The sequence below is a fragment of the Desmodus rotundus genome, chromosome 2 (genome assembly GCF_022682495.2).
Source record: "Desmodus rotundus isolate HL8 chromosome 2, HLdesRot8A.1, whole genome shotgun sequence".
Taxonomy (NCBI): domain Eukaryota; kingdom Metazoa; phylum Chordata; class Mammalia; order Chiroptera; family Phyllostomidae; genus Desmodus; species Desmodus rotundus.
This window is the reverse complement of record NC_071388.1, coordinates 204,604,201-204,627,569: the sequence shown is the minus strand read 5'-3', so window position 1 is coordinate 204,627,569 and position 23,369 is coordinate 204,604,201. Positions and strand designations below refer to the sequence as shown.

The following is a 23,369-nucleotide window of genomic DNA, read 5'->3' as shown; positions in this document are numbered from 1 at the left end:
CCAACTGACATCCTGTACAGCCCTCTCAGAAATGCATCTATCAACCACGCTTTTCAGAACAACTCCCTCCCAGATCGGCAGCAAACACTGGGAATTTGGCACATTTTGTGACACCTGAAAGATCATTGATATTTTTTTCAATTTATTTTTTCTGCCCTGACACTATCTCACTTTCAACACTATGTTTTAAAAGATTTTACTTATTTATTTTCAGAGAGAGGGGAAGGGAGGGAGAGAGAGAAGGGAAACATTGATGTGTGGTTGCCTCTCTCATGCCCCCAACTGGGGACCCAGCCTGCAACCCAGGCATGTGCCCTCACTGGGAATCAAACAGCTGACCCTTTAGTTCACAGGCCAGCACTCAATCCACTGGGCCACAGCAGCCAGGGCCTCAACACTATTTTTAATACAAAAAATGACTGTGTTCATATCCAATATGGCAGAACGAGGAACACATGGACCCACTCTCCAACAAAACTGCTGAAAATCATTTTTTTACATTTTTATTTATTTATTTTTTTAGAGACAGAGTAAGGGAGGCAGAAAGACAGGGAGAGGAAACATCAACATGCAAGAGATACACCCACAACCCAGGCATGTGCCCTGACTGGGAATCGAACCTGCAACCCCTCATCTCGAAGGCCAGCACTCAATTCACTGAGCTTTACCAACCAGGCCTGAAAATTATTTTTTAAAAATCATTTAAAGATTCTGGAAATGCTCCCAAGGGAATACAGCTAATGAAACATTTTTCAAGAAAATCTGCTAAAACTTGGTATGAACAGAGTCTGTGGTACTTGTACGAAGACTACTCTCTCCCAACTTCCAGCTCAGCCAGACAGCAACTGCATTCCAGGTGAGCCCTGCCAAGAACACGGGCCTCCCTCTGCCCCTCGGCCGCCAGTTCGTGGGCTGGCTTCCGGAAAAGCACATCAGCACTTTGCGCCTAACTCCAGCTACCTGATGCCAAGGCCAAGTTACTGGAGAATACAGCTAGAAGGTGGAGGCTCCCTTCTTTTGCCTACCCTTCCTCGTGAAATGGAAACTACTAACTGACTACCTCTGCCATAGCTTGAAAGACCACCGAGCCACCAGGAAAAGCAAGCCATAAAGACCTAAGGCTACAGCCCCTCCCTCCAGAGCTCAACTCCTAGAGCACAGCAGCACTCAGAGAAAAGCACACCATTGTTCCCAGCTCTACAGCTGTGACTCAGAGATTTCTGATTGGGAGTGCAGGTGGGAGGAACAGACTGGAATAGGGAGAGCTCTTACCAAAGGAACTGACTTCCTGTGCAACAGTGTGGAAAAAGATGAGTTCGAACCCAAGAGCACTTTCAATGAAAAAATAAACAGTGAAGGACAGCATGAATGGCAACTGGGAGATCGGCAGATTCCCTAGAGACACAGGCTGAACTGTTGGCTACGCCTTGGTCTCAGAAAACCAAGGAAAAAAGCTGAAGAAGTCCTCCTGGGGTCAGAACAAACCTCAAATACCGACCTCGAGAAGTAGCTCTTCAAAGAAGCCAGAATTTGATTGGATCTGTAATGAATCAGTTTGAAGCAATTTATGCCCCAGGGCACTTTTGAGAACAGAGCAATTCCACTGGCACTGAGTGGAGCTGAACAGCTGGAGGGGGGAGGAGAAGGTAATCAAAAAGCAGCCTGTCCACACAACGCCACCCCAGAGTGAGTGGGCACACCCAGCGCAGCGCCCCCAGAAGGGCAGCAGCAGAGGCTCCACACTGGAGAGAGCAGGAGAGTGGGACTTCACTAAACTAATCCGGCCAGTCATAAAACAAATAATGCCCAAGGCCACCTGTCTCTACCACACTGCATTCTTATTTCCTGTTATATGTCTTCATCCTGTCAGCCCCTTGAAGACAGGGGACCCCATGTAAAGCTCTGCAGACCCTACCATAAATTTGCTCAGCCCTTCCCAATCACTCCAAGCGGCTTTCTCAACAGTTCCACCGCTCTCCCAGTCACTGAGGACTTACTACCCACCAACCACCCTGGCTTCTGCACTGGCCCCTCAGGTCCAGTCTCCAAGTCCTGCTGATTGCTAACAACAATTCTGTCCTGCTGGCCACTCCTAGTCATTCTCACCACCACCAACACACTCCACTGATCTCCCTGTCTTCACTTTCTGCTATTTCAAGCATTTCTCTGAATGCTCATAAAACACTCTGCATATAGCACTTCAATCTAACTTACAATGCACCCCCATTCCCACAGTCAGAGCTGCGTTTCAAGCCCTGTGTGATGGCTCCTATTTATACACCCAAATGTTTGTCTCCTGCTTGAATAAGGCTGGGAGCTAGCTCATGGAGGGCACTGAGGGGCTTCTCTCATTTACCTTTGTTTCAGCATTGCTGAGCCGCTAGAGTAGGCATTCCAGCGTTTACTGAGCTGCATTCAATTTATGAACCAAAGAGAGTTCCTTCGTTCTGCCTGCATCACTGCTCATGTCCTATCCTTTTATTTATTCCTCTCTTGTTTAAAGGTCTAACACAAGTACATGCATCATATTATGTTTTATTGATCAAAAAACCATAGTAGTAATAGTAACACTGAAGAAAGCACACTACTTGACTGCCAGCATCTACCTAACACAGTAACAAGCAACTCCTCAGCGACTGTCCAGGCTTTACCTTCATCTGTGCCAGCTGCTGCTGCTGCTGCTGCTGCTGCAGCCTCCGCAGAGCCTCCTGCTGCTGCTGCCGCTGGCGCATCAACTCCTTGTGCCGCTGGAGCTCCAGTTCCTTCCTCTTCCGCTCTTCCTCCTCATGCCGGAGTCTAGCGGCCTCCTCTTCCATTCGCAGCCGGTTCTCCTCTATTCGACGCTGGGCTTCTTCTTCTTCCCGGGCCCATTTTGCAGCCTCCTCTTCCTTCCCAGAAGGAAACATAAAGGAGAATATATATAAATTTCAATTGTGTACTGTTTTTTCAAATTTAATCACTGACAGAGAAAGGCAAAACTTTGTTGATGGTGGTATGAGGTAAATTTTCTTATCTAATACATTTACAGTAGCCAGAAAGGCCTGATGTGCTTACAGGATAAAACTGTCATTGACTTACTAATTTCTACATAAAAAGAATGTCACTTTGAACATCTGTGGTAAGCACTGATCTCTAGGAGACCACTGCCAACGGCAGGAAAGTCTCCCAGAAACTGTTCCAACACCGAGGCGCAGAGCTGCCAGGGCCTGCAGGGGTGCTGATTACTGAGAAAGCCTCAGCCAGGGCTGGAACCAAACCAACTTTACAAGATCACTTTATTTAGTTCCTGGCTCGCACCCCTGGTGGCCCATGGGTCCCTCAGAAGAACTCTGCTCAACCCACCCTCCCCCTCTCTGGCTGCCTGCAATGACAGAATGGCACATCGGACTGGAATTAATGCTAACTGTTGCATAATACTGTGACTATATTAAACAGCACTGAATTGTACATTTTAATTTTTTAAAATTCTCACCTGAGGACATGCTTATTGATTTTAGAGAGAAGGGAAGGGAGGTTGAGAGAGGGGGGAGAAATATCAATGCGAGAGAGAAACATCAATCGTTGTCTCTCTTACACACCCCAACCAGAGACTGAATCCGGACCTAGGCAGATTGAAAATGGAACCTGAAACTTTCGGTTTATGGAACGATGTGTCAACCAACTGAGCCACACTGGCCAGGGTCTGAACTGTACACTTTTAACGCAATGAACTGGAGAGTACCCTCAGGCAAAAGCTGTCACCTTACAGATCTCGTAATTGCTTTTTTAAGGGTATGACTTCTTCAGATTTCTCACTGATGGTCTGTTTTTGTTTCTTTTACCTTTTTCAAATTTTCTCCAGCTTTTATAATTACATGTGGGACAGCTATTACAAAAGTAGGAAGAGCCAGTGTCTCCTGATATTTAGGTCAGCAACCTGAAAAAGACAGGCTCTCTGAACACTTTCTTCATCTCTCAATTCCCAGCTTCAAACAGCAATGAGAAGAGTAAACCATCTGGTCACCTGCTTGCGTAACAATTCTTCCTGCTTCCGCCTTTCCTCCTCTTCCCTTCTCCTCTCCTCCAGTCTCCTGAGAGCTTCCTCCTGCTGCTGCCTTTCTTCCTCTTCCCGCTGTCGTCTTAACGCAATCTCCTGCTCCCTTTGGCGTCGCAGGGCCTCCTCCTGTGTTAACAAAAGGGGCATGTGTGGGTATGTGTGAGAGAGAAACTCTGGGTCCCAATCACTATATTACATAATTTGAAAAGGAATAGGCTATATGCCAATAAGACTCTGTTAACAGTAAAAAGTACACAGAATTAAAAGTATGTATGTAAGTTGAGTAGACACATTAAGAGTTAAAATAATTTGTATTTAAAATATAAACAACACTATACTGTGAAGTCTACCCTGGTTTCTACATTAGCTACATTAACTGATTACCCACAGAAGGGCCACATTAGGACTTGGACTTTGTTTTCTCCACTGGTACCATCAGCCCTATTTTTTAATCAGCCGAGAACCTAACAGGTCAAATCAACACAGCTTCCCAAAATGTCTGATGAGGTAGAAATAAGCTCTCCAGCCAGAAGAACTGAGTAAAGCTATGTGTCCCAGAACAAAAGTTCCACAGACACTAAGTATACAGAAGAGAGTCCCATTGTCAAAATCATTTAGGAAACACTGAGCATCACAGAATTAAACAGGTTTCCTTGGTGCAAGACTTCTTAGAGCCCTGACATCCTAATGCATGACCATGCGGCTCTAAGAGGTATCAGCAGTTCTAGTCCTGGCATGGACCCTTTCATTTTTCACAGAGTTCCTCCCCTGGCGGACACGGAGTAGGAAATGTGAGCCAAAGGCTAGACTTTGGGGCTATTACAAAGAGAGGTCTTTCTATTGGGATCTCTTAAAATCCCAGTAGAAAAAGTGCCAAGGACATGCCCCCCACCCCCCAAAATACAATGGCCAAAATTCATTAAAAACTTCAACATCACTGATGACAAGTACTTAAGCAAACAAAGATTCAGTTACTTCCGTAATATAAATGGTTTATAAAACCCTAGGAAATATGCAAAAGGAATCAATTCCAGTGTGTCACTGGGACTGAAGACTATTCCTCCAATGGGTGTTAATGGACAAGACACTCTCCCTAAAAGGGAGGTGAGTCTTCTAAGGCCCCAATCCCAACCCTGCTGCTGACCTTGGATAAACCATCTTGCGGAGAACGATGGCCCATGAGATGATGGGGAGTGAGCAAGCTACCCCGAGGCTCTGCTTTGGCATTAATCCCGTGGTCAGAGTTCTCAGAGGTAGGGTACCTGTTTCCTTCGGGCAAGCTCTTCTTCTTCCAGCCTTTTCCTTTCTTCCTCCTGCTGTCTCCGAAGAATTTCCTCCTGCTGTCTCCGGAGTTCTTCTTGCCTCTTTCGCTCTTCCTCTTCCCGTTTCGCTCTCATTTCTGCTTCCCTTCTCTCCTGCTCTAGCTGTGATTACACAACAGTACTCTTAGAAACTTGCAGCCATGCACAGGAGCACTCCAGCCTCCCTGACCAGTACTGTGGGGAGGAGCTGTAATGCGCTCAGTTACCTCCACTGCAAGTGGCCGATGACACCACTCTGTAAAAGCTCTCAGCTCTAATCCGTCCCAGTAATCACAATGGTTTCATGCTCTTCTAACTGAATGCACTCTCATCCCACTTTTCCCTACCTCCTTGCTCTAAGCTGCCACTGCACCACATTTCCTAGAGGGAGAAGAGAAAGCAGCCGTGAAGAAGAGTAACACCAGAATTTTGTGGGGCTGGGGGTGGCCATTCCTTTGCTCATTCCCACAAAAAGATTTTCTGATCAAAAATCTAACAACGTGACTACATTACAACAGCAATTTTGTAAAGCCAGTGGTGTGAAAAATTGTGTAATTCTTTAAAATTTGAAGATGAACCACTGACAAATTCTTTCATGTGTAGTTCCGAAGTACCAGTCAAATCCAGCACCCAGTCTCCAGTCCCACTGCCATGAGTACAGCTGAGGCCTTCGCCTTCTCACCCACATTCCTGTGTCTCATCCGGCTCCCCAGAATAATCCAGTTGTGCCCACATTCTCCAGCTCAACATGTAACCTCCACCAAAAAAAAATATCACACCCAGGCTTACATTTAAACCACCCTCACCCAGAAAATGAACCCTCACTTTCACATGGCACAAACGGGATGCTCTGCACTGGCCTGCCTCCACTTCCTAGGTATCCTCTCGCATCATTTACTCCTCACTCGCACCAAGGATCCAGGCCAGACCTTAGCTGTTGCCTCTGCCTGTATGTTCTCCTTCCTGCATTCCTGAGCCTTTACACATGTTGTTTCCTTCAGCTGCAATTTAAATTTTACTTCTTCCTAATCTATCAACTCAAAGCCCTTTAACTGGGTTAAATCCTACTACTGTCCTTCAAGAGAAAATCAACTCAGATATTACTGTCCATCAAAAGCACCACCAATTCCCGATCCCCCCTCTGCAACCAGGCAGCCAGCCCGTGTGCTTTCCTGTCCTACTTGTCTGTGTGTCATCCCCCGTCCCCGGCCAACACGCACACACACGTGCGCATGACTGCAAGCTCCCACATTTCATCACCTATGTGTCCCCAGCACAAAGGCCTGGGAACTAGAACACGTTCAAAAATTGCCTGAATTAGGGTCTCTCTTCTCTGAAGACAGACCCCGACCATGAACCCTTTCCACTCTGGATACTCTACAGAGATATCACAACCTCAGAGGGTAAGACTACATTAAGTACAAAACAGGAACCAGTCTCTCAGAGGCATGAGAACCGAGAAACCGTTGAGTGACACCAAGTGTTGGCAGACACCCTCTTCTGTCAAGTTCTGACACCGAAATTCAAGGCTCCCAGTTCCTCCAGAAGACTGCAACGGAACACAGGCCCTGACGTTAATGTCGAGCTTTTCAGCTGTGCGCTTGGGGACACTAGCAAACATAAACAAACACCACTACAAAGTTTCCAGGTGGCAACTCAAGCCGCAGATCAAGAGTCTAATAAACCATGTAGTGGATATTTTTTATGGTCTCAGTATTTGTTAACAAGTGTTTCTGCCATGAATAAACTAAAATATACACAGGACCATGATCATTAATGTGTCAACCAACCAAGCACTTTTAATTTAATTTTATTTCACTTAAACTTGGAGTTTTAATTCTGTTCAAGGTCTTTTTAGGGATATATTCATAGAATATGAATGTCCTTATACCAGCTAAGTAGCAGTAAACTAAAAGGGGGGGAAAAGCCTAGCTAACTAGAGATAAGAGACATCAAGAACCAGATGCCTATCCATGTCCTACAGGATGAAAGGATGTGTGGCTAGGGAAGAATGACTTTCAGACCTTTGCAGCTTTGGCCTTCTCCATCTGCTGAAGCTGCTCCAGGGCAGGTCCTGGAGTTGTGGTATCCAGGGGAAGATCCCATACACTACCACCTTCCCAAACTGTAAAACGACAGAAAAAAGCAAGGGATGTCAGAACTCACATGCATGGTCATATATCCATGAGCATAACAAAGACAACTGTCTGTCTATCCCCAAATGAGCTCCGTCATACACATCTGTGCTGTTTTGAAGTCACCTGAACTGCCCGTGGGCTCTAATTTACATCAATATCCTTCAACACACCCAGAGGCAAAGTAAGTACCAGGCATTTATTGAGGAACTAATCTTACCCTCCAAAAACCCTATAAGATACCTGTTCACATCCTCCATTTTTACAGATGAACAAGCTAAGGGTCAGAGGTGGTTCTGTAACATTCCCGAGGACACGGGGCAAGCACGTGGCCATGCTAGGACAATGCTAGGACTTAAACCCTAGACACTGCATCAGACCCCAAAGCCCATGGTATTTCCAGTAGCCTCACCACCTCTTACTGCACCAAGTGGAGAATGGGGTTTAAGAGAGGCATAGCTGTGGAACCAGAGAAAACTCAGTGGTTGCATAATATTATGAATGTATTAAATGCCACTGAATTGTTCATTTAAAAATGGTTAATTTTGTGTTATATGAATTTCACTTTGATAAAAGAGAGAGGGAGAAAAAAGAAAGAGTTACACTGGAGCTGAGGAGGCCTCTGGAAAGGCTGAATAGGTCTCACAAAGGACACAGGGTCCTGCTAACCTAAGAGGGTCAGATTCGGAAGTCAACAAACAGGAAAAGGCTTTTGAGCCTGTTTACCTCTTGCCAGCAAGGTTTGCTGACACCACTTTTCTGCATTCTCTACTGCCTACACTTCTATTCTAGTCTATTTATGGACTATAAATTACTGTCTATGTAAAACCATGGAGTTTTTAAAAAGAACCATGACTGCATCATGCACAATAAAAGAAATTGTTTAATAAGGTACTTACAGTCTCCCCCAAACCAGAGAATGTTCTAGGACCCTATAAATGGCCACCAAGAAAAAAAAACAGCGTGGGAAGTTGATGAGGTAGGGTAATCAGTCCTCCTCCTTCCACAGTCCCCAGGGTCAACGCTAGTCAGAGAACTATGGCCTGAATAGCTCAACGGCCCTAAGAAAAATCCATCTGCCTTGGCTGGTGTGGCTCAGTGGACTGAGTGCCAGCCTCTCTGTGTGTGTGTGTGTGTGTGTGTGTGTGTGTGTGTGTGTGTCCCAATCGGGGCACATGCCTGGGTTGCAGGCTAGGCCTCCAGTTGGGAGCAAATGAGAGGCAAACGATGGATATATCTCTTATACACTGCTGTGTGTCTCCCTCTCTCTAAAAGTAAATAAATAAAATCTTAAAAGTGTACAATTCAGCAATTAAAAAAAAAAAGAAAAACCCATCAATGCGCATGGCTCCTGAGAATTTTTAACACACACACTGTAACCTCTTGTAAGGACTATCCACGGTTCAAACCACCCGCCTCTGCAGGTATCAGACCTTCGGGAACAGAAGTGCTCTACCAACAGAGACCTTTTAAAAATTCCAGCCCTAAATGTTCTAATACAATGAAAAAACCCCCAGAGAATGAGGTAAGATGTTCCCTGCAAAGCAGGCTTTTTTCTTCCCAAAATTTCTGGGTATCTGCAAGGTTAGGGTATATATCAATCCTTGACTCAGAGAAATAGATCATCATTACCTATGTTTTTGCTGAATCTGTTTTTACTCTGGCAGAAGAGGGGAAAAAAACTATTTAAAAGACCTTTCCACATTGGATACAGCAACATAAAAGAAAAGAGAAGCTGACTTCAAATTCAAGAAATCTATCTACTAAATAATTTCTAGCAAATCCGTAATAGTTTATTTTCAGCACTGTCGACACTTTGCTGGGGTCTGTTTTTGTTGAAGGGCCAATTTAAGTCTGCACCTGCAGGCTGCGACGCTGCTGGCTGAGGCTCCCAGATAGACCCAGTGTCTGGCACCGACACAGATCTAGTCACTGAGGAAATGACGCTCTGATCAGATAGTCTGCAAAAGGAAAATAAAAAAAAAAAATCAACTTGTTTTGCCATTTGCAAAAGTAAAGAGGAACTTTTAGAATATCTGTAGGTTTTCCAGGCTACCTGGCTAAAAAAACTCCATTCTTTTACTAAAATGTAACACTACCAAAGCATTTAGGAGAGGCACAGAGAGGCACAATAATCCTACTCTGGACTCTTTAAGGTATTTGCAAACACTGATTTCCAGACTATGAATATCCAGATGTTCTGGATCTTAAAAAATCCAGAACACCTCCATAAATCATAGATGCACATTATAAAGAAAAAACCCCATGGACTGTAAGTCAAAAGGTCTGCATTTTAGCTCTTAGCCTTCAGAGTCCTGGTTTGCCCATCTGTAAAATGGAGACATTACCATCTAGCAAGATGGGTGGTGGCTCAAAACAGAAATGTAAAAGGCTCTAGTTAAACTGGACAATAAAGTTTTTAAGAGCAGTGACTGATACCTTTGCAAAAGATAAAATAAGTATTACCCTGAATGAGAACCTGAAACAGCAGAAATTGAACACTTCTAGTATAATATTCTTTTCCTCTTAGCTACTTTAACAGCTTTGGGGTTCTAGAAAATTATAACCTAGTGTGGCATTGTTAGTATCTTTCTTGAGACAGCTAGCACAGGTAAAAATGAGATTAAACTTCTAGACCACAAGTTTTTTGGTTGCTGGTTCCACAAGATTACATTGGTTCTCAAGTGTTACGCTTTGGTTATCATTCCAAATTTATCCTCTGAGTAAAAAGACCAAATAAATATTTTACCTCCAGCCTAATTATTTTTTAAAAACTTATTCTGTTTTTACACACACCACTACAGTTTTCTGTTGTGTGTGGGTATTTTGATACCTGAGTTCACACACACCAGTATTTCCTTTCCTTCTCTCTCTCTCTCTCTCTCTCACTCACACACACACACACACACACACACACACACACACACACACACACAGGCATCACGGAATGACCACCAACCTCATCTTTAACGCCTGGAACTGTTGCAGAAGGAGTGTCAACTGCTGCTGCTGCTGGGAAGACAGGGCTGCTTTCTGCTGCTGAGCCAAAACCTGTGCATACTGTTGTCTTCAGAAAGTAAAATAAAGTGTAACCTGTCTATTCACATTGACAAAGAGGGATGTGGTTCAAACTACCACTCCCCTAAAACACAATCAGAAATAGCTATTAAATATATTTTTATAATTCTTCATGAGAATAATAGTCACACATACTTCATTCTATAAAGAAATGACATGCTTCTGAAAGGGAAAAAATCACAAAATATCAAATATTGGCAAATTCCTTCAAAATAATAGCCTTATATCAGCAAACAAGTTAAAACTAAAACAGACTCAGCCCTGACTAGTGTGGCTCTGTGGACTGAATGCCAGCCTGCAAACCGAGAGCCTGCCAGTTTGATGCCTGGGTTTAGGGCCGGGCGCCCGGTTGGGAACGTGCAAGAAGCAGCCAAGAAGTAGCCAATTGATGATGTTTCTCTCCCTTTACCCCTCCCTTCCCCTCTAAAAATAAACATTTTTAAAAGATTTAAATAGCTGTTTCTACATGAAGCACCCTTTGCAAAAATAAAATCACCTATATAAAAATTCTCCAATTTGTTTCAGCTTAGAAAATTTTAGGTTTGATTATCTTCCACTAAATCAGAGGTAGACATTTTTTCTGTAAATAGCCAGACAGTAAATATTTTTGGTTTTGTAGACCATAAGCAACTGCTCTGTCCTGCCATCTCTGTCCAAAAAGGAGCCACAGACAATACACAGGCGAGTATGGCTGTGGGCCAGTAAAACTCTGCTTATAAAAACGGGTAGCATGCTGCCAACCTCTGCCCGTGACAGCCAACGTTACCTCTTCTACAAAGGGAACATACAACCTAAGTGATTCTGTCATCACTCCACACCACTTCTAACAGTATAAACTTTATTTCTTTCCTGTCCTCCCGTCTATGTTTTTTCTCTGTAGCATTCAAAGTCGAGCCATGTACAAGGCACTTAGTTCTCAAAATGTCTACTGATTCTTTCTTTAGGAGCTAAAGAGCTTACAAAATTAAGTTATGTATCATCTTCTGCAAATTTCTGGTAAGAAAACCAACTTAATGATAACATGCCACTAGCTGGGTGACTGAACAATCCTAAAACTTTTCATTTTCTGCTGTAGAAGGTGAAACTTGTGAGCAGATGACACTAAAAGGCCCTTCTGGTGCTGCAGCACACCCCTCTTACTGTATTAAGAACTGCTGGTACTGGAGGTGCTGCATCTGGTATAAGGCCGTGAGTTCCTGCTGCCTGGTCAGTCGCTCCTGGTCCAACTCTCCCTGGGAGTGAAGACATGGGGTAAGAAGTACCCTTGAATACATTGCAAAGAGCCTAAAAGCCATTTAGTACATGTACCTGAAAGCAAAATGAATATCAGACCTTCACTTCCCACTCCATCTTTACAACCAAAATGATTAACTATAAAAACCTCAGGCATCTGTAAAAACTAAACAGCGCCATCTAGTGGAATACAGTGTGCCCGTATTATGAGAGATTTCCTAAGGCAGGGGCAGGGTCCTCACTGCAGCTACCTCCTCCTCCTCTCCTGCCCTTGAAAGTAAATGCTGTACTGTACTCCAGTTACTCCTGTAACTAAAAAGTGTGTAATTCTCCAAATATTAGAAGTGATTTATAAATTTGTAAATCATTAAAAGTTACACAAATGGGACAAACAGAAAGGAGTAAAGTCATCTAAAGATTAAAAGAAATGTTATGGTGGGAATTTAAAATGGCTCATGATAAATACAGGGAGCCGATATATAAGCATGTATTAAGATGATGAGAAATTTTTAATTAAACAGAAAACTGTTAACTCCTGACCAAAAATTAGGTTTTTCTACTGCCATTAATACATAAGGTTAAAAAAAAAAAAAAAAAGTTGTAATAAAGCCCTGGGTTTTTTAACTGGTACAAGGCACTTTAACTGGTATTTCAAAGAATGTGGCAGAAATTGAAATCTGAAAAGCTAAAAGTGGGGAATAATGGACAGTATAAAAAACCGGAAATACAGCAGTCCCCCGTCCACAGTTTTACTTTCCGCAGTTTCAGTTACCTATGGTCAACCATGGACCAAAAATATTAAATAGAAAACCCCAGAAATAAACCATTCCTAAGTTTTAAACCGTGTGCCATTCTAAGCAGTATAATGCGCTCTTGCACTGTGCCCCTCCACTGCGCCCGGGAACGCATCGCCCCACTGTCCCACTGTCCCACTGTCCCACGCCGCAGATGCCGAGCTCTGGTGCAGTCACTCAGTGACTGCCTCTGTTATCAGATCAGTGGGGGGCCACATTTATATAACTTTTATTATAGTATATTGTTACAACCGTCCTATTTATTACTGTTGTTAATCTCTTACTGTGCCTAATTTATAAATTAAACTTTATCATCAGTGTGTATGTATAGGAAAAAAACAATAGTGTATATAGGATTTGGTACTTTCTGCAGTTTCAGGCATCCACTGGGAGTCTTGGAATGTATCCCCTGCAGATAAGGAGGGACTATGGTAAAAGTATAAGGGTGACACAGACCAGAGAGGCAAATTAGTGAATGTTTATATCTTTATCGTACATGGCTTATAGTTTGGAATAAAACATTTGTTATACAATTTCTCGGGCTATGAATCATCTGACATTCAGGGCCATTTTTCTTTCTCATTAAATATTGAAACTAGATAGAACCTACAATAAGGTCACTTAAATTTCTACATGAAAACAGAGGTTTCAAGGTATATTCATCATCAAGGTGAATTCTCTCAATCAGAGCTATTTTGGGCAAAGGCTACGGCTGACAGGAAGCAGAGCTTCCAAGGCTTTTCCCTTTGGATGAGTCTGACTGAGGCTCAGCCCTACAGCTGGAAGTCAGGAAATGGACTGGAGAAAGTATACTAAGTTCCAAGTAAGGAACACACAAGATAAAAAAAACTCATCCCATTTTGAGAGAGGGAAAATAAAGCTCAAACTTGGCATACAACTTATATTTACATAAAGTAATACATAGTATAATTTTTCTTTGGATTTACTACAAAAAAAAATGTCAGGAAATAATTCTCTTCAGCCAGAAATATTCACTGCTCTCCAAACTACATGTGGTCTCAACCCATCGGTGGATTTGGAAATCAATTACTGGGTCAAGATCAGTATTTATGTATTTTAAAAAAAAGAAGAAGAAACAACAGAAAATATGTGCATGACAGTGTTTTGTGAAACGTTTCACATATATACACACAGAAAAAGTCTCATAACATTCTGTGGGTTTTTTGTTTTGTTTTGTTTTTTTTAATTAGGAGCCATGGTCAACCAAGTCAGACAGCCACTATTTTCATCGACGGACTCCCCTGACCACAGAGATTGTCTCTTATTCAGCCTCGTCTCTAAGAACCTATCACAAGGCCTGACACAGGTCCTCACACCTACAGCTGATGAATAACTACGTCAGTGTTATCACTGTAGAAATCCAGTGTTCACACTCAAGGTTTTTGACTATGGCTGCTTTTGACTACAGCCAGCAACCAGACACTCCTACCTAGAGAAGGAAAAGTAAGGCACAGCTCCACAGCCCTCCAAGAGGAACTCTGTGGGGAGAGGCTCAGAAGCAGCTGCAAAGAAGTACGATTTCCTGTTCAAAGGTACTCCAGGGCCACTATACAAGGGGGAGGGAGTTACATTATGATCCAGTTTTTAGTTACAATACCAGTAACTAATATTAACAAAAAGAAAAAGTCTTCAAGATATATTCCAAAGGACTGAGAACTTCTTTATTAGGAACATTTGCTTTAAGGTGAACCTCAAATTTAGGAATTGTATGAGTCAGAAAGCAAGAGGCAAATGGAGAGGAAGGAAGGAGACTGTGCATTCTAACTAGAAGCAACAAAGAACTCTAAGTCAACTGTGTTGAACCACAGAAGATTGAGGTAAAAGCTCTGAAGTGAGCTTAGAAGGTAAGGAGCCAGAACATGTAGGACCTAGTAGGTGGGCCAGGCTAAGATGTTCTTCATTCTATACCTGCTGGAGAGCTACTGGAGAGACAGGAGAAAGGAGAAAGGAGAGGAGAGGAGAGGGGAGGAGGAGAGCGAGAGAGACACACACAGAAAAGTGTGTGCCTGTGTGTGTATGTGTGTGTGTGTGTGTGGAAATGGGCATAGGTATTTGAGTTTTGAAAAGATCATTTTAAGATAGGTATGCGGTCTCTGATTAAGACTTTCCATTGCCTTTCAATGACTTTCAAATAACTACAGTTTTCCCTCATTAGATGCAACATGCAGTTTTTGTTTACAAAGAGAAGCAAGGGCTTCTGAGTCTAAGATGTTCTAGATGAGCTGAAGATACTTACCATATGAGGAGGCGGTGCTGGACCAGGAGAGAAGGGAACCCTTCCCCACATCTTCATGATATCACCAAGAGGCTGGAAGCTCTCATCACATGCTCTCTTCACCAATAAAGACATAGTAAAATAGCCCGCCTGAAACCATTCTGCCATCTCCTGATTATTGAAAGGACCTATAATAACACCAATGAAAACAGAAGGGCAATGAGAATCCTTCAAGGCTAAAGAGGAAAAAATACTTTCTGGGTTTGCTCCTCACCCAGAGGTAACAACTTGTTTCAGATGGCACCTGTCAAATAATCTGTAGATAGCCCTGGCTGGTGTAGCTGAGTGGATTGAGTGCTGGTCTGCAAACCAAACTGTCACCGGTTCGATTCCCAGTCAGGATACATGCCTGGGTTGCAGGCCAGGACCCTAGTAGGGGGTGCACAAGAGGCAACCACACATTGATGTTTCTCTCCCTCTCTTTCTCCTTCCCTTCCCCTCTAAGAATAAATAAAAAAATATTTTTTAAAAATACTAATTTGTAAGATAACCTAATTCCTCTCCAAAGGTAATGGACAGGCTTCTAACTAATAAAATACAGTAAAAGATTTTTAAATAAGCTTCACGTCTACACATCCCAAATTCTCAGCAGTGCTTTAAGGAGCATAATAGTGTCCAACTCATTAAATCTCTACAATTCATTTGTCAGAACAGTGAATAAAACTGAAAAGAGTGTGTTAAACTTTGTATCAGTTAATCATAACTATTCTCTAGACGCTCTGCAGTAAGAAATAATCAAATACTGTATACAAAAAAACTAACTAATATACTCTACTCAGTAAGCATTAACTCATTCATTCAGCAAATATGCACTGAACACCAAGTATGTAAGTCCAGGCAGTGGAAACACAGGAGTAAATAAAACAAAGTCCTGGGTCTCCACTTACGGGAAGATACACTAGATGCATTTTTTCTGCCTCTCCTGCTAAATACAACGAAAACCCCTGAATATTATGTATAAAACAAACAAAAGAGGACTCTGAAAGGTGGAGTGAAGAAGGCAAACTGACAAGGGGTGTTGGGTTTTCATTTACCTCATATATCCCGGAACTTGGCAACAAGAAACACAACCCGATATACACAATTAAAAGCATCACCCAACTATATGCTGTCTACAAGTTATTTCAAATACAAAAAGATATATCATGCAAACACTAATCAAAAGAAAGTTGGAGTGGCTAAACTAACATGTGATAAACTAGATGTCAAAACAAAGAAAATTACAGAGATGCAGACATTATATAATAATAAAAGGTCGAAACACACAGCCCTCGTAGAAGTGTGAGCACCAAACAACAAAGCTGCAAAACGTGTGAGGCAAAATCTGGCAGGTGAAGAGAAAACAGACAGTCACAAGCATAGATGAAGACTTCAAATACCTCTCTGTCAACAACTGACAGAACAATTAGACAAAAAAATCAACAAGATTACGCAACTCAACACTACCATCAACCAACAGGATCTAACTGACCCTACACTCCAGAGAGAGCAAGACACACATTCACGTAACCACTGAACCTAGAGCAAAATAAACTATATTCTGGGCCATAAATTTCAGTTAAGTTTTTAAAAATTAAAACCATATATACTGTGTTCTTCAACCACAACAGAATCAAACCAGAAATAATAACAGAAAGGTAACAGGAAAACACTCGGAAACTAAACAACACTTCTAAATAATCCATGGGTAAAAGTAGAAGTCTCAAGGAAGATAACAAATACAAAAAAACACTGAAATAAATAAAAATATGTATATCCAATTTTGTGGTACACAGTTAAAGAAGTGCTGAAAGAGAAATTTATAGTATTAAATGTTTACATTAGAAAAGAGGAAAAGCCTCAAATTAATAATATGAGCTGCCACCTCGAGAGACTAGAAAAAGAGCAAAATAAACCCTAAAATGCAGAAGTAAAGACATCATAAAGAGCAGAAATCAATAAAATTGAGAAGAAAAATAGCAGTTAAAATCAATGGAACAAAGCTGATTCTTTAACAAGATAAGTAACATTAACAAGCCTCTAGCAAGACTGTCGGAGAAAAAGAGAACTGAACAAATTACCAATATCGGGATTAAAACAGAGGCTCTCACTACAGAACCTGCAGACATCAAAATAACAGTGACGATAAGGGAATAAAGGAGTACTCTAAACATGAAAAGTTGACATATTAGATAAATGGACCAATTCATCAAAAAACACAAACTACTGCATTTCACCCATATTAAATAAATTATTTAAATAGCCCTGGAACTATTAAGGATATTGAAGTTGTAAGTTCTTAGATTCTTGAAAAAAGTCTCCAGACAGTTTCCCTAGAGAATTCTGTCAAACATTTAAAGCAGCATTAACACCAATTCTAAACAATCTTTTCCAGAAGATAGAAGAGGACATAATTCTCCATTCCCTTTATGATGTTAATTTTACACTGATACCAAAACCAGAAAATTAAGAGTAAAAAAAAACAAAAACACAACCTACAAAGCAACATCTCTTATTAACACAGATCAAAGAATCCTTAACAAAGTATTACCCAACAGGACTGAGCAACACATAAAGAGAGCACACAGGGTTTACTCCAAGGATGCAAAACCTACTCAATCAATGCAATCTACCATATAGTTAACTGTCTGAGAAAGAAAAGTCACACTATCAGTCAATAGATGTAAAAAAAGCACTCGACGAAATCCAACACCAAATCATGGAAAGAACTCAAAAAAATTGGGTACTTCAACTTCAACTTGATAGCATCTACAAACACCCAGCAGCTAACATTGCACCTAATTATTAAAGAGCAAATGCGCTGCCCCTAAGACAGGAACACAGGAAAAGCAGGGCCAGCATGCCTGCTCTCGCTCCTCTCGCTCAACAGTGTTGGAATATATGGTACAATAGTGCAACAAAAGTAAAGGTGTATGAATTAGAAATGAAAACTGTAACTGTCCTTATTTGCAGATGACAAATAATGTCTACGCAGAAAATCCTATGGAATCTAACAACAGTAAAAAAATAACTCCTAGGACTAATGAATGAGTGCAGCAAGGTCACAGAGTAAAGATAAACATCCAAAATTCTATTCTATTTAGGAGCAATGAAAACACAGACACTAAAGTATTATAAAATTTATAATTGCTCCAAAAAAATCAAATACTTAGGTATAAATCTAATAAACATGTACAGAATCTATGCTGAAAACTATAGAGCTGATGAAAGAAATCAAAGATGGAAATAAATCAAGAGACATACCAAATTCATCGATTAGAAGACTCAACATGGAAAAGATGTTGATTCTCTTCTAAACAGTATAGAGGTTTAATATCATTCCTATTAAAATCTCAGCAAGATTTTTGGTAAATATAGACAAGATTACTCTAAAATTTATATGAAAAGGCAAAGGAACTAGACAGGCTACAAATAAACCGGGAGAAATATGTCTATCCAATTTCAAGATTTACCTAGCTACAGTAATCAAGGCGGTGGTATTGTGGAGAAACTCATAGGTTAATGGAATGCAATAAATGAGCACAGAAACAGACCAACACAAATATGCTCAAGTGCATTTTCACAAAGTTGCAAAGGCCATCAAAGGAGGAAAGACCACCTTTTCAACAAAAATACAAATTGGGGGAAGATATGAAAAAAAAAATCTTGAGATCTGAAGCTAGGCAAAGGCAAAGAGTTCTTCTTAGACTTAATAACAAAAACACAATCCATTAATAAAACTAATCAGTGGACTTACTAAAATTTAATACTTTTGCTCTGCGAAGGGCTGTTGAGGATAAAAAATACTGATTGGGAGAAAGCATTTGCAATCCACATATCTAACAAAGGACTAGTGTCTAGACTATATAAAGAACGCTCAAAAGTAAAAAGCAATCCAATTAAAACATGGGCAAAAAACATGAAGAGCCCTGGCTGGTACAGCTCAGTGGATTGAGCACTGGACTGTGAACCAAAGGGTTGATGGTTCTATTCCCAGTCAGGGTACATGCCTGGGTTGTGGGCCAGGTCCCCAGTAGGGGCTGCGAGAGAGGCAATCACACATTGATGTTTCTCTCCCTCTCTTTCTCCTTCTCTTCCCATCTCTCTAAAAATAAATAAATACAATCTTAAAAAAAAAAATGAAGAGACATTTTAATGAAGAGTATAAGTAGGCAAAAGGCACATAAAAAGGTGTTCAACATCTTTAGCCATTAGAAAAATGCAATTAAAAACCACAGTGAGATGTGACACATTTGTCAGAATGGCAAAATTAAAAATAGCAACAAAATCATAAAATCTGGTAATGGATGTAGAAAATCTGGATCATTAACAGATTGCTGGTGGGAATATAAAATAGTATAGCCCTTCTGGAAACCAGTTTAGTGATTTCTTTAAAAAACTAAACATATAATCACCATACAACCCAGCAACTGTACTTGTGAACATATTTATCTCAGAAGACTGAAACTTATCTTCACATAAAAACCTATCTATGAATGTTTAACAGCTTTATTATAATAGCCAAAATCTGGGAACATACCAGATGCTGTTTATGAGTGAAGTTAAACCATGATATATGTCTGTATTGCGTAATACTAAAAGAAACAAACTACTGATACATGAAACAACCTAAATGAATCTCCAGAGACTCATGCTGAGTGAAAACACCAGCCCCAAAAGGTAACGTACTATATGATTCAATTTATATAACATTCTTTAAATATTCAGGCTACTCTCCTGAATTTTTTTTCTTTTATTGATTCTAGAGAGAGGAGAGAGGGGGAAAAGGGAGAGAAATATCAACAGGCTGCCTCCTGCATGTGTCCCAACTGGGGACTGAACCCACAACCCAGGCATGTGCCCTGACCTGGAATCAAACCAGCAACCTTATGGTTTGCAGGACGACGCCCAACGAGCCACAGCAGCCAGGGCTACATAATGACAAAATACAGAAATGGGGAACAGATCAGTGGTTGCCAGGGGTTAAGGCAGAGGAGAAGGGCGAATGGATGGGAGGGGAATGAATAGTCTATAAAAGGGCAACATGAGGGATTCCTGTGAGATGGAAACACTCTGAATCTTGACTATGTCAATATTCTGGTTGTGATATTTTACTACAGTTTTGCAAGAGGCTATCTCTGGGGGAAACTGGGTAAAGGGTATGTGGAATCTGTATTATTTCTTACAAGTGCATGTGAAGCAACAATTATTCTCTAAGTAAATTTAATTAAAATACATACAGGTGTATGTATGTATATAAGACCCCACTCTTATGTACTTTACATTTTATAAATCGCGAACAAATACATGTAGTGCCAGGTAGAGACAGATGCTTTGAAGAAGAACGAAGCAGGGTAAGGGGGCTGAGAGAGGAAAAGGAGCCATCCCGTTGGAGAGAGGTCACTTGATTAAACGCTGTCAGGACGCTGAAACTAAGACATTCAATAACCAATTTCAGGTTATTAACAAAGATTTCAAAAGCAGAAATGAAGAATCAACAAATGATCTTCTCTCCCCATTCTAATTTAACTTATGTACCATAAAAATGTTTTAAGAAATTAATTTATAACATGGTACTAAGTCTTCTCAGGCATCTTTAATAGTTTTTTTTTAATCATTTATGATATCAACTCCACTTTAGCGAAACATTAAAGCACAGTCTTCCAAGATTGTTGCCATCACAGTGGAAAGACTAAAGTACAGAGCAGGCAAGTACACCTGCATAGCTAAGCAGCTGGGATGCCAAAAATGAGGGGGGGGGGTGTCTTAGGAATCTTGCTTACATCACTATCATATTAACATGATATTGTACCCTATATTCAAATTCTTTTCACTGGAGTCTCCTCCCCACACTGAAACCATACAGTGATATGGGAGGAGCCTATAAAAATGCCTTCTATGTATATATAAAGCCTATAGCATGGACTTTTGCCCTACTATGAAAATTAACACTAATTACCATCTTACAGAACCTGGAGGTAACGGCAGACACTTCTGCCCTGGAGTAGAACAGAACAGCCTACCTTGAATTTCTCCCTGAGGATCTTTGTAATACCACTTCTGCATGGCTTCGTGCATCGATGGGACCGAGACTCCCTTAGCTCTGTGCTCCTGCAGTTTCGACGCCAGTCTCTCATCATCCAGGGCACTGTCTTGGAGATAAGCCACCATCTTCTCGGCTTGCTAACAGAAAAACAAAAAACGGAAACATATGATCCTGAATTAACACTTGTACACATAAATACGCCTGCCTTTTTGGGACTATTTGATCTGTGAAAGACATGCAAGGAACACAGCAGGCAATGATTTAATTTTCCCAAAAATGCCACGGAACAGGCACCATCCCCATTTTACAGAGCGGTGAAAATGATTAAGCAAACTGAACTAAAATTACAACACAAACTGGTACGGATCAAAGCCCAGGCTTCTAATCAACAAACTAGGATGAGTACTTTTTAAAATTTATAAGTCATTGGTCAATACTAAATTGTATAGACTAAAGCTGTAAAAGCATATGTGTTAACAGAACAAAAGGCCCAATGAATACAATTACCAATAAAATCTTTTGCAAGCTGTACTAAGACATTGCCCCCTTCCTTCCTTTATTCAGCACTTCCCACCCTGAAGAGAATTTCTTCTTAGAAAGCAAGCTATCATTTACTTTGCACATAAACAGCTTATACAATCTTGGGAAAATCTAGAACGTGAATAAGATGCTAATATCCTGAGAGTTTGACTGTTTTCCCTGTTATACTTTAAGCAAAATACACAGACACACACACAGTACCTATCCACAGCTGCTTGTTTTAGCCATTTTTGGCATTCCATTAATTTCCAAAGAAAAAAGAAAAAAGAAAAAAGAAAAGCAAACAGCTAAAGGCAACCTCAGAAGAGCAAAAAATAACCTGACATAATAACTACTACATAGCAGAAACTTATAAGCATGAACTGATTTAAAAGACAATTACCCATACAAATAAATTAGACATTAGACATATGAACAGATTTTCCAGTACATAAAATCTGGAGCACAAACATCCTATTTTTGAATATTCATTTAATGCTTTCCAATTTTTGATGGCAGTTTGAGAGGAGAAAAGAGGATTACATGATTTTTACCTGCTCCAAATGTTTGAGACCCTCTTCATCATCTGGCTCCGTGGAGACACTGCCCATACCAGGAGCACCCGCACCCGGCGTTTCAACTGGCCGGAGGGCAGGACTAGGACTGGGAAGAGGAGGTGGGATTATGAGGAGGGGAGAGGCTGCATCTGAAGGAATCTGAGACAGGGGCTGCTGGACGTCAGAAACCATTTCTAGAAGGGAAAAAGATGGAGACAGATGAAAACCCTTTCAATACAGGGAAGCTCATGAAGGAGAAGTCTGCATTGTCACACTGAGCAGCCTGCTAACTGGGCTCGGCAGAACTGTGAGCTGTGTCACAAACACTGCAGCCACTTCTGGAGAAGTGCAGGACTTCTCCCTGGTGACAACAGTACCTCCACAGAGTGGCAAAATGGAAGGGTTAACAGGTTTCCAGAAGGGCCTTCTATGGTGCCTACCTGTGTCACTAGAGCACCTACCCAACAGTTATGGGTCTACCTCTTAAAAACAAACAGGAGTCAGCCTAATCCCTTCTTTACATCACGTCTCCGGATAGTAGAGACAGTTAACAAAGCACCGCAAATCTTCTCAGAGACGGCATATCTCATCACCAAAACCTTTACTAAAAATCTCTGTAACTATCTGGATGAGTACCTTTTCAAGTCATTATTAATATAAATAATACATTACATTTGGCAGGATAATGAAGAACACTTGGAGTCTATCTGTACTGTGCAGGTTCTTCTCTATGAGAATAAATACTGAAAAGAGGTTCTGTGTTGGTTCCTATTTCTAACTTCCCACTGTAAGAAGGAAAAGGGGGCAAACTAATTAGATACAATTGCAGTTTCCCTTTGAAACCTTGGGCTTCTCTAAATTCCTGTTCCTCTCACTTCCTCCCACACCATACTTTTTAAAAGGACAGTCTATACAAGCTGTGTCCACTTCACCACCATCCACACCTGCTACACTGTGCCTTCCACTCCCACCCGCCAGAAAAGCTTTTCTCCCAAAGATAAACAGTGACCTAAAGTCCCCAAATCCAATACTGTCCTCATCCGCCAACCTCTGAAGTAGCACCTGACATTATCTACCCTTTTCCAAGCTGAGAACATTCTCCTTCCTTCATTTTCCTGCACTCTACACTTGCCTCTGGAGATTTTTTTCTGGCTCCTCTTACCTATCTAAAAATCGGAATCACCCAAGGTTCTGTTCTCAGTCCATTTTTCTTTTCACCCCTAACAAGTGCATGTAAATGTGACATTTTCATTCGCTCTCTGGCCCCAACCTCTCCTCATCTTTAGTCCCTTACTCACAACAGCTCTCTGGCCATCTCTACCTAATTTCTCATCAATGCCTCAGAATCAATGTTCAAAACTGAGTCTATTCTCTCCCCTTCCCAATGTGCTCAAC

At 41.3% G+C, this 23,369-nt stretch overlaps 1 protein-coding gene across 3 annotated transcripts in view; it reads right to left on the bottom strand.

Annotated features, from left to right (window-relative positions):
* The window catches only part of GIGYF2 (GRB10 interacting GYF protein 2), a 108,322-nt gene that overhangs the window by 18,176 nt on the left and 66,777 nt on the right, over positions 1-23,369 (bottom strand). For all 3 annotated transcript variants that reach the window (XM_024563895.4, XM_024563897.4, XM_053919217.2), the window contains 10 exons: positions 21,972-22,168; positions 20,876-21,035; positions 14,835-15,001; positions 11,691-11,782; positions 10,432-10,539; positions 9,333-9,433; positions 7,362-7,462; positions 5,299-5,460; positions 4,004-4,162; positions 2,652-2,888 (listed from right to left, as the gene is read on the bottom strand). In XM_024563895.4, the coding sequence (XP_024419663.2) occupies positions 2,652-2,888; positions 4,004-4,162; positions 5,299-5,460; positions 7,362-7,462; positions 9,333-9,433; positions 10,432-10,539; positions 11,691-11,782; positions 14,835-15,001; positions 20,876-21,035; positions 21,972-22,168 (1,484 nt within the window). The remainder of the gene's footprint in view (positions 1-2,651; positions 2,889-4,003; positions 4,163-5,298; positions 5,461-7,361; positions 7,463-9,332; positions 9,434-10,431; positions 10,540-11,690; positions 11,783-14,834; positions 15,002-20,875; positions 21,036-21,971; positions 22,169-23,369) is intronic.